Source organism: Nicotiana sylvestris, chromosome 10 (assembly GCF_000393655.2).
Source record: "Nicotiana sylvestris chromosome 10, ASM39365v2, whole genome shotgun sequence".
NCBI lineage: Eukaryota > Viridiplantae > Streptophyta > Magnoliopsida > Solanales > Solanaceae > Nicotiana > Nicotiana sylvestris.
The window spans coordinates 145,412,637-145,424,353 of record NC_091066.1 but is presented as its reverse complement, the minus strand read 5'-3'; the positions used below and the strand labels follow the sequence as shown (position 1 = coordinate 145,424,353).

General features: G+C 43.6%; 2 protein-coding genes across 2 annotated transcripts; both read left to right on the top strand.

Moving 5' to 3' along the window:
- Nucleotides 1–4,547: 4,547 nt before the first annotated feature.
- Nucleotides 4,548–4,892, top strand: LOC138880077 (gamma-gliadin-like). The gene has a single exon (XM_070159730.1). The coding sequence runs from the start codon at nt 4,548–4,550 to the stop codon at nt 4,890–4,892; it is 345 nt and encodes a 114-aa protein (XP_070015831.1).
- A 3,623-nt stretch (nt 4,893–8,515) lies between these two features.
- Nucleotides 8,516–9,459, top strand: LOC138880076 (uncharacterized). Its single transcript, XM_070159729.1, has 2 exons — nt 8,516–9,316; nt 9,421–9,459. The coding sequence occupies exons 1-2, from the start codon at nt 8,516–8,518 to the stop codon at nt 9,457–9,459; spliced, it is 840 nt and encodes a 279-aa protein (XP_070015830.1).
- The last annotated feature ends 2,258 nt before the right edge of the window (nt 9,460–11,717 follow it).

Genomic DNA, 11,717 nt, shown 5'->3' with positions numbered 1-11,717 from the left:
ATTCGAAATTAAGATTGACTCAAGCTCGAACTCGGACTCGACCATTTTTGGGGTCGAATGGACTTTAATCGAAGTGTTCTCAACTGAGAACACCTCGGTTAAAGTCTATTAGACCCCCATATTTTGTTGATTTGGACAGACCCCCATAAATCTGAGTTCTAGGGTTCTTGGGGGTCAGATTTGGGATTTGTTCAGTTCTGTTAAGATTCGAACGGAACCACGGTCATTCAGGGGGGTGAGGAAGGTCAAGAGGTATTGCGGTGTGAGTTTGGGGTCGGTGGGTGTAGATCTGTTTGTTGCTCGAATCTTCGATTGAAGATTCGAGAAGTTGCAGGGTGATTCGAGGTAAACAGTTGGTGGATTCGTGTTCAGGGTGGTTAGGTGCATCAGGGGTGTTGTTTTGGTGGCCATCGGAGTCCGGGTGGCCGGGTTTATGGTGGGGGAAACCTAAGGCGGCTAGGGTTTGAGAGGGGGGGCTCTGGGGACGAAGGTGAATAATGTGTGAAGGGGGGGTCTAGTTTGGGGCGTGGGGTGGCAGGTTAGGTTTATATATGGGATGGATGGTGTAATCCTGGCCGCTGGATCAAACCAGATGGATGTCCAGGATTAGGGGAGCTTATCCATACGGTGTCGTTTGGTTAAGTGGGGAGTCGGTTTAAGAAGGGAGTGGGTCGGGTCACGAGGGAAGCCATGGACCGTTGGATTGCAACAGATCAACGACTCTGATTTGAGTCTCCAAAACGGCACCGTTTGGTGCATCTGAAGGGTCAGGTGATCGGACTAGGTCAGTGCAGCGGATTGGGCCTGATTTTCATTTGAATTTTTTGGCCCAAATCCGGTATTTCCTTTCCCTATAATTAAACAAAAATTCCTAAAACCCAAAATTAAATTATACAATTATCAATTAACACTTAACAACAATTATCATATGATTTAAGACCTTTAATAAAATCATCATGATAACAAATAGAAGAAAAATGCATATTTTTGTGATTTTCGCTTTTTAACCCAATTACGGTTAATTAATTCCTAAATGTATCATTTATTCCTAAATGCCTGCAACACGTATCTTTGTATTTTTAACTATAGCGAGGCGAGCATTACGGACAAAACCTTTATCAAAATGTCACGCAAATTCTCAAGATTGTGCACAGATGAAATTTGTTTCATTTTTGATTTCTTTTGGAGTAGTTTTTCCGTGAAGCAAAAATCACATGCTCACAGTCAGTACTTTGCTCACTCAAAATGAAAGAACTCTCACGCCTATGGTAGTATCTGATATATTTCGAGCTCTCACAGCCTGCAAAGCCAGAGGGAATTTTTTCAAGGGGTGTAATTTGCTGCTACAAATATGGATGACTGAACATCTCTGCCACCGTTCCGAGCTTTTGAGTTATGGTTCCTCGAAGAAGACTTGCATAAAAGAGTTTTACACGAGAATCAAGGAGGTCAGTCTACCCGAGGGAGTTACGGCATGGACGTCATTCTTTCGAATCCTCACCGCCAGCCAAATACAGTGGACACTGGGATGGTTGCTTGTTGATGAGGTCATATATATGCCGGCAGCTAGGACCCACTTTATATTGATGGGACTTAAGAGCATTCAGCCTTACGCGCCCTATCGAGTTTTGAGACAACTCGGGATATGCCAGATAGTGCCATACGAGGAAGATCTTAGTGCTCAAGCAATTGAGATTAGCCCTGACGGACAATTTCCTGAAGCAAAAGTCCGCCAGATCTGGAATGAATGCCAATGTTTAAAAGCAGATACTTGCGTGCAGGATTGGGCCAAAGGTGAAGTAGCACCAGGGTACCTTGTGTGGTAGAGAACTTGAGCACAAAAGGCCGGCTAAAAGACCCCATATCCTGAATTTTGCCGAGTCATCACAGGAGCAATGTGATTGGTTAGCATAAGAAAAAGGCTATAGGGCTGAAATCAGCAAGCTGAAACAACAAATTGAAGGTCTAAAATTTGAGAACAACGTGCAAGTTGCTACTGATCTGGGAGAAAAGAACAGGTTGGCCCAGGAAAATGAGGCGCTTAGGGCCCAAATACAGCAAATAAGGATAGCCGCTGATAACCAACAAAGGAGCCGGTCGGATGAGCGACTGATAAAAGGTTTAAAAATGGAAATTAGTGAGTGCCGGAGTGAGTTGGAGAATTTTGAGAATACCATAGCAGGACTCGAGGCACACTGGGCAAAAAGAACAAAGGAGCGCAACCGGTACCTGCAGCAGTTGAAAAGGGATCACGAGCAAACCATTGCCAATTTGAAAAGAAAGGGAGCCACTCTTGAGGACAAAGAGGCTAAGCAAGCCCAAACCTTTAAAGCTGAAAATAGACATTGCTATGATTTACTGGCCCAGATGGAATTAGAAATTCAGCAGTGGCAGAATCAACATCTCCAGGATTCTCGGGTTTTGAAGGCCCGTAATGATCAAATAGAGCGCCTACTCATAGAAAAGGGGCAAACCAGGGATACGATTAAGACCATTGCCCATGCCATCATTAGGAGGTGTCTACGGTGCGAAGATATGACCCGCACTACCTTCTTCTCGGCAGTGATGATTTATGTCAAACGAACCATGTATGAGCTGGAACAACTTGAAAGGGACCTCGCACCTAAGCTCGCGGCGAGGCCGAACGATGCCCCGCGGGCACCAATTTTTAAAGCTTTAATGTATTTATAGGTCGAGTCTGTATTTTCCATCTTAGCGTTTTTGTTTGTCTTTTCGCATCAGGGTGTATCAGTAGTTTTTGAGTTTGTATTTATTTCCAGTCTGTTATTCTCCCTTTTTCAAAAATATTTAGTTTGTAATAGAATGTTATAGTAATAAAAAAAATGTTTCTTTATTTTTGCACTTGTTTGTCACAAACTACGCTTGGTCTGATTCACGCGGGGCCGTGATACGACCGGAACTTTAAATAAGAAGAAAGGTTGTAAAACCAAAATAATATAATAATGATAAAATATATATATATATATATAATAAATAAATAAATAAATAAAAAATATAAATAAAGGGGAGCATAAAGAGAAGCCGGAATGACACATGCCATCGATGCAAACATGTAGAAACTCACTTAACTGTATAGGTGCATCACACCCCAACGTGAGATTACCTGTCTGTTATTTGTTTCAAACTAACCGTTTGCTTGCTGCTAAGTCCAGGTTTTTAGAAAGGTGGTTTGGTTTTGTGGAGGTCTGGCCTCACATTCATACTTTACGAGGTCGAAAGAAAGTGTTCAGCTACCCGTCACTAAGTCGAGAGGAAGTATTCACACTTACTTCATGAGATCAAAGGGAAGTGTAGAGATGTCTTCAGAAATTCCTTTGCCAACGATTTCTATTTCCGAAGAGAGTTCAATCTCGGCCATCCCAACTTCTGAATCAGCAACTGCTGAAGAAAACAGAATCTTGCGGCTTCGCATGTTGGAAATGCTGGATGACTGGAACAATGGAAAAGAGCCGCCGAGTGTAATCCCTGGATTCCCCGAGCTGTTCCCTAGGGCAAGTGGGACTTCCAACGTCCCCATAAGTTATCCAACTACCCCATTCGGGTATCCTACTATTTCAGCCCACTCCACTGGATCACCCTCCGATTCTTATCCCCGGGTGTCAACGACAGATGTGGCTACAAACATATTCACTGCACCGCCCTGTCCAATTGCGGCACAACCCGCTATACACAGGCCTAATTTTGACTCTTCCTCATTCACATTTCAAGTACCATCCTTCTCGCTGGAATCAACTCGGTTTGCCACCAGCGCTCACCCTCAACAGCCTCAATGCGAGTTTACGCCTAGGCAAGACCGAAATCCCAAAGCTCCTGAACAAGATGAAATGGCGAGAAGAATGAGGAGCCTCGAGCAGAGCTTAAAAAATATGCAAGGCTTAAGCGGGCAGAAGAGTGTCTCCTATGCTGATCTGTGCATGTTCCCTCACGTGCACCTTCCTGTAGGGTTCAAAACAACAAAGTTTAAGAAATATGATGGGCATGGCGATCCCATTGTTCACCTCAAAACGTATTGCAACCAATTGCGTGGGGCTGGCGGCAAAAAAGAATTGTTGATGGCATACTTCGGAGAAAGCTTGGTGGGCATAGCCTCAGAGTGGTATATGGATCAGGACATATCTCGATGGCACATTTGGGACGATCTTGCTAGAGATTTTGTAAGGCAGTTTCAGTATAATATTGACATCGCGCCAGACAGGAATTCTTTGTCAAACTTGAAGAAGAATCCCTCAGAAAGCTTCAGAGAATAAGCTATTAAATGGCGCGAGCAAGCATCAAGGGTAAAACCTCACATGGATGAAATAGAAATGGTCACTACTTTCCTCCAGGCTCAAGAATCAGATTACTTCCAAAACATGACGTCGGACATGGGAAAACCTTTCGCAGAAGCGATTAAGATCGGGGAAATGGTTGAAAATGAGCTAAAAACGGGTCGAATTCTAAGACAATCTGCTATCAGAGCTACCTCCCAAGCCATTTAGGGTGGGTCTGGAGGAATAGCAAAGGGAAAGAAAAGGGAAGAAACATTCATGGCAGCGTCGGGTACAAGGAGAAACTATACTCCTAGATCCCTTTTCCCAGAGAGGACCCCGCAGCACTATTATCCTCACCAAGATTTGGCCTATACTCCTCAGCCTTACTCGGTCATGAATACTCAGCCTTATGTTCAACCACCGCAACAAGCCATTCGGAGCCAAGCTCCACCTCCCAGAAATCAGCCTCCTTACCGATACCAATATAATCCACAACTACCCCAGAATAACTTCCGTCCTCAAGAACCACCCAGAAGACAAACTTTCACACCCATTGGTGAACCGTATTCTACCCTATTCCCAAAACTGGTCCAGATGGGTTTCCTGCAACCAGTCCCTTAGACAAGGCAAAATCCAACATCACCTACTTACAGAGCCGGTGTTAGGTGTGCTTATCATTCGGGAGCAGAAGGGCATGATACCAATGATTGTTGGACTTTAAAAAGGGCAGTAGAGAACTTAATAGAACAGGGAAAGATAGTATTAAGGGACGAGGAGGTCCCAAATGTGACCAATAATCCGTTGCCCGCTCACAATAATGGGCAGTTGATTGGGATGATCTGTGAGGACAAGGAGTTTGATCCTGCCCTGAAAGCTATAATCGCCATTGTCGATGCAGAGAGAAAGCCTAAAGCAGCCCCGAAGCAAGAGAAAGGGGAAAAAGACTAATATTGTCAAGGCTGAGCTCGAAAAGAAGGCTGAGACAAAGACAGAGACGATGGTGCCTTCGAAGAATGAGGTTCTCTATATTCCACGAGGTCGATTAGAGAAGCCACAGAGATTCGAAATAAAAAGGGGAATACCGATGTACGTGTCGAAAGGGGCCTATGTGGTCCGGGGGACGATTAAACCGCCTCAGCTGAATGAGCCAGCGGTTATCGGTCGCGTGCCACAGAAGCCAATGATAGACTCGTCTACTGTACCGTGGAGTTATCAACAAACATTGGTTACATACAAAGGCAAAGAAATAACGAGGGAACTTCCAAAAAATACTTCTGCTGGAAAATATTCAGACATTCAAGAAGTGAACAATGCCACATGGAAGCGCTTCCCACCCAAGAAGCCTGTAAGCGCTGAAGAAGCAGAGGCTTTCTTCCAGAAGATGAATATGCCTGAATATGAAGTGGTGGATCAGTTGCGCAAATACCCTGAACAAGTGTCTATGCTATCTTTGCTAATGAGGTCCGCCAAACATCAGAAGATCCTGCTCAAAACCTTGAATGAAGCGTATGTGCCGGCTGAGATTTCAATTGAACAACTTGAAAGAATGACGGAAATGTTCTTTGCGGTTAATCAAGTTTCTTTTAGCAAGAACAATTTGCCTCTGGAGGGAGCAGCTTACAACAAGGCTTTATATCAGACAGTCAAGTGTGAAGACTTCTACGTCAAGCGAGTAATGTTGGATGGGGGTTCGGGTGTTGACATTTGTCCGCTCTCCACGCTGCAAATAATGGAAATTGGGACCGGAAGGATTCGCCCCAATAATGTCTGTGTAAGAGCTTTTGATGGCATCAAGAGGGACACCCTCGGAGAAATAGACATGATATTGACTATCGGGCCGGTGGAGTTCGAAGTAACTTTCCAGGTACTGGATATGGACACATCTTACAACTTTCTCCTCGGAAGACCTTGGATTCATGCTGCAGGGGCTGTACCCTCAACTCTCCACCAAATGGTGAAGTTTGAATATGAAGATCGGGAAATTGTGGTCCACGGAGAAGACGAACAGTCTATTTATCGGGACCCATCCATCCCATATCTTGAAGCAAGGGAAGGGAGTGAGCACACAGTTTATCAGGCTTTTGAAGTTGTGCTGGCGGAGCAGTATGAAGAAGGAAAACCTTGCCCCCAACCATTCCTTTCTAATGCATCAATCATGGTGGCCAAATAAATGATCCGACATGGCTTCAAACTGGGGAAGGGACTTGAGAAATCATTGCAAGGGATGGTTGAACTTATCACCCTACCCACTAGTGAAAAGTTCCTCGAGGTAGGCTTCAGACCCATTCCAGCTTATATAAGATGGGAAAATGATAGAAAGAAGGATGGTTGGGTCTTGCCTCAGTCGGTTCCGCATCTTTACAGAACGTTTGTCAAGCCAAAATACCAGAATAAAGAAGAAGATGAGGCCTTTACTACCGAAGAGATTGAGGAGATCTGTGGAGCCATGAGAAAGATATTATATGAAACCCACATGGTTCAGCTGGGAGAAGGCACAAGCACCGCTGAGGTGCTATACATGGGGCCAAATGCTAAGCTTCAAAATTGAGAGGCTACACCGTTCCCAGTCAGGCAGGAGTTCGGGTAGACTCGTCCTGCCACCTTTCCTACATCACGAGTTATCCCAGGGTGTAACTCGGATGTTTTTATTTAGTTTCCTGTTTTAACTTCCTGAAATATAAACCCTGTTATCTTCCCAATTCCAAGGAATAAAATCAGTATTTCATCATTTTTTCTTTATTCTTTCTGATTTTTGCTATTTTTCTTTTATCTTTTCCTTTTAGTGATAATAATGCGACTTTATATAATATGACATGCTTGCGGACTTCACGCCCAGATCCAAACGAGTTGTCTAATTGTGAAATAATGAACCAAGAACCGGAATATGACGAAGAAGAGGCTTTTAGGGAAATAAATCGAGAATTAGAACACTTTGAGAATAAACCTAAGCCGAATTTGAATGACACTGAACCGGTTAATTTGGGAACTCCTGAAGAAATTCGAGAAACCAAAATAAGCATTCACACAGATGAGAAAACGCGAGATGCAATAATTCAACTCCTCTTTGAATTTAAAGATGTGTTTGCTTGGTCATACGATGACATGCCAGGATTAGGTGTTGATCTAGTGGTGCATAAATTGCCAATTTACCCTGATTGTCCTCTAGTTCAACAGAAGCAGAGGAAGTTCAAGACTGATATCAGTGATAAGATCAAAGAAGAAATCACAAAGTAGTTGAAAACAGGAGTAATTCGAGTAGTCCAGTATACTACGTGGTTGGCTAATGTAGTTCTTGTACCGAAGAAAGATGGGAAAACTCGGCTGTGTGTGGATTATCGAGATTTGAATAGGGCAAGTCCCAAAGACAATTTCCCGTTGCCCAACATCCACATCCTTGTTGATAACTGTGCCAAACATGAGATACAGTCTTTCGTAGATTGTTACGCTGGATATCATCAGGTGTTGATGGATGAAGAAGATGCCGAGAAAACCGCCTTCACTACACCTTGGGGTACTTACTGTTATTGAGTTATGCCGTTCGGTTTAAAGAATGTCGGGGCAACTTACATGATAGCCATGACTGCCATTTTTCATGATATGATGCATCAAGAGATAGAGGTGTATGTAGAAGACGTGATAGTCAAGTCCAGGACTCAGGACGATCATGTTCGAGACTTGAGGAAATTTTTTGAGAGGCGGAGAAAGTACGACCTGAAGCTGAATCCGGCTAAGTGCGCCTTCAGAGTCCCATCGAGCAAGCTTCTGAGTTTCATAGTAAGCAGGAGAGGTATCGAGTTAGATCCAACAAAGATGCAGCAATCAAATGGACGGTTGAATGTCAAGAGGCTTTTGACAAGATCAAAGAATATCTTTCAAATCCTCCAGTTTTGGTCCCGCCGGAGCCAGATAGACCCCTGTTCTTGTATCTGACAGTCTTGGAAAATTCTTTCGGTTGTGTCCTCGGACAACATGACATAACTGGAAAGAAAGAGCAGGCGATCTATTACTTAAGCCATAAGTTCACCATTTATGAGGTCAAGTACACTTTGTTGGAAAGAACGTGTTGTGCTTTGACGTGGGTCGCTCAAAAATTGAGACATTATATCCAAGCTCATACTACTTACCTCATAACCAGGTTGGATCCTTTGAAGTACATATTCCAGAAACCGATGCCTACTGGGAGATTAGCAAAGTGGCAAATCTTGCTTACTGAATTCGACATAGTCTATGTCACTCGCACGGTAATGAAAGCCCAGGCGTTAGCAGATCATTTGGCTGAGAACCCGATTGATGATGAGTACCAACCTTTGAGAACTTACTTCCCAGATGAAGAAGTAAATTCAGTTGAGGCAATATGTAAAGACACTCATGCTTGGAAAATGTTCTTTGATGGGGCGGTAAACACAAAAGGTGTTGGAATTGGGGCAATTTTTATCTCACCCACTGGTCAGCACTATCCAGCCACAGCTCGGCTTCGGTTCTTCTATACAATCAACACCGCCAAGTATGAAGCTTGCATTATGGGTATAAACATGGCAATCGACCAAAATGTCGAAGAGTTGTTGATTATGGGAGACTCAGATCTGATTATCCGGCAAGCCCAAGGAGAATGGGAAACCCGAGATGTTAAGCTTATCCCTTACAAAAAGTATGTGGAAGACCTCAGCAAGCGATTCAAGTCAATAGAGTTCAGGTACATTCCTCGTTGTCACAACGAATTAGCCGATGCACTTGCTACTTTGGCCTCAATGCTGCCATATCCCGGCAACGCTCACATAGATCCCTTAGAAATTCAAATCCGGGAAAGGCATGGTTATTGTAATACAATTGAAGCAGCACCAAATACCCAACCATGGTACCATGACATCAAAAAGTTTCTGAAAACTCAAGAATACCCCGAGCAAGCCAGTGGAGACCAAAAGATAACCATTAGGCGGCACGCGAGTGGTTTCTTTTTGAGTGGGAATGTCTTATACAAGAGAACTCCGGACCTCAATTTGTTAAGATGTGTTGACACAGAAGAGGCTGGAAGAATCATGCATGAGGTACACGCGGGAGTATGTGGGCCCCATATGAACGGGTATGTTTTGGCAAAGAAAATCCTTCGAGCGGGTTATTACTGGATGACCATGGAAAAGGGCTGTTTTAGTTTCGTTTGAAAGTGTCATCAGTGTCAGGTGCACAGTGATTTGATTCATGCACCTCCCACAGAACTGCATCCCATGTCTGCACCTTGGCCATTTGTTGCTTGGGGCATGGACGTCATTGGGCCAATCGAGCCAAAAGCCTCAAATGGACACAGATTCATATTGGTCGCTATTGATTACTTCACAAAATGGGTCGAAGCTATCACTCTCAAATCAGTCACTAAGAAAGCCGTGGTGGATTTTGTACATTCGAATCTTATCTGTCGTTTCGGTATTCCTGCAACTATCATCACAGATAATGCGGCAAACCTGAATAGTCACTTGATGGAGGATGTATGCGAACAGTTCAAAATAACGCATAGGAACTCCACTCCTTATCGGCCCAAGGCCAATGGCGCTGTTGAAGCAGCAAACAAAAACATCAAGAAGATTTTGAGGAAGACAATCCAGAGTTCCAGACAATGGCATGAACAGTTACCTTTTGCCTTGTTGGGATATCACACTACAGTACGCACATCAATAGGGGCAACCCCATACTTGTTGGTTTATGGGACCGAGGCTGTGATACCGGCAGAGGTAGAAATTCCTTCGCTCCGAACCATTGTTGAAGCAGAGATTGAAGATAACGAATGGGTTAAGACTCGATTAGAGCAGTTGACCTTAATTGATGAAAAGCGAATGGCTGCGGTCTGTCACGGGCAGTTGTACCAACAAAGAATGGCCCGTGCTTACAATAAGAAAGTGCGACCCAGGAACTTGGAAGTTGGTCAACTAGTGTTAAGGCGTATTCTTCCACATCACCAGGAAGCGAAAGGAAAATTTGCTCCTAATTGGAAAGGTCCGTACATCATCAGGAAGATATTGCAAAGAGGAGCGTTGTATCTGGGCGATATTGAATGAAATGATCCTGAAACAGCTGTGACGCAAATGTAGTCAAAAGGTACTATGTCTGAGTCTACTTCGGTGATGTGTTGGCACATTTGAGATGATGAAGGCTTTTATTCCCGCTACCCAAACACTATCAACTCTTTCTACAAACACTTTGAGCCGGTTACATTTCTTTGGCTACCCTTTTTGGAATCCAAAAGCACCATTGAAACCAAAAATAAAAAAAATTATTAGCCTGAACTACGTCTGACTTGATTCCGAAAGGATACGTAGGCATCCTCTCTCTAGGGTTCAGTCACACCAAAATAAAAATCCAAATTCCCTCAAAAATGAAACTGGGGCAGATGTTGTAATGGTCCCGCGGTAATCCCGTTTTGAATGGTTCCAAGGTTGTAAATCAATCCAAATCATTTTTTACCCAAATCCTTTCAAGTCCTTCCGATCAATCAATGAGAATGTTCAAGGATCAGAGGATACAACTACTTGGATTTGATGCAATAAAAATGAGAGAAATAAAATGAGAGAGTCTTATTGGTGAAAACCCACACGGACACCATAAGGCGAGGGTGAGCAGAAAAATTGAAAATGAGAGAGCCTGTTTAGTGAAAACTCGTAAAGAGTGCTATCAGGCAACAGTGAGAAGAGAAATGAGAGAGGTCGACTAGCGAAAACCCGCAAACGGCGCTATCGGCCGAAAATATGATTTCACCACAGAAAGTTCTAGCAAGGTTCCCTAGTTGGGAAACATAGATCCGTTTTTGTTCATGAGGAAATGCAAGTTCGTGAGGTTCGGGCATCCAGTCCAAAAAGCATGTCATGTCAGTTTAAATCCAGCATGCACCTCAGATAAGTCCTTCTTTTTCCCCGAAAGGGACACTTCTCTTTTAAATTCGTTTTTTCGCTCTTTGTTTACCTTTCCTTGAATCCCTTTCGGCTTAACCCTAAATTCCAAAATGTGTTAGAAGAAAGGTGGTAGGACCGGTTTCACAGAGCTCCGTCTGGAAAGAGGTGAAGAAAATACCCAGCCTCAGTGGTGCGTCAGTCCAATCCCGACTGATCATGATGTTTGATTACCTCCAAAGTAAAGTCATTGAAAAAAAAGAAAAAAAAGAGAAGAAAGTCAAAGGCAAAGGTCTGGAAAGCGGAATGAAAACCAAAGCCTTACACGGGCGAGTCATCATGAATCCTGAAATCTGAGTCTTATCAGTTTGAAAGGGGGTCGCCTTTGAAGCCAATCAATGGCGAAGTTTCTCAACAGAAATGAGGCCGGGACAAAACAATTGGAATGATCAAGGCCACCAAACCAACCACCGTTTTCAAACTGACAATTGTTCTTTGTTTGGAAAATTGAAATAGGTGAAATCCAAAGCAACCGTGCAAGAAGCATGTGCAACCAAAAGGGAAAAGAAAT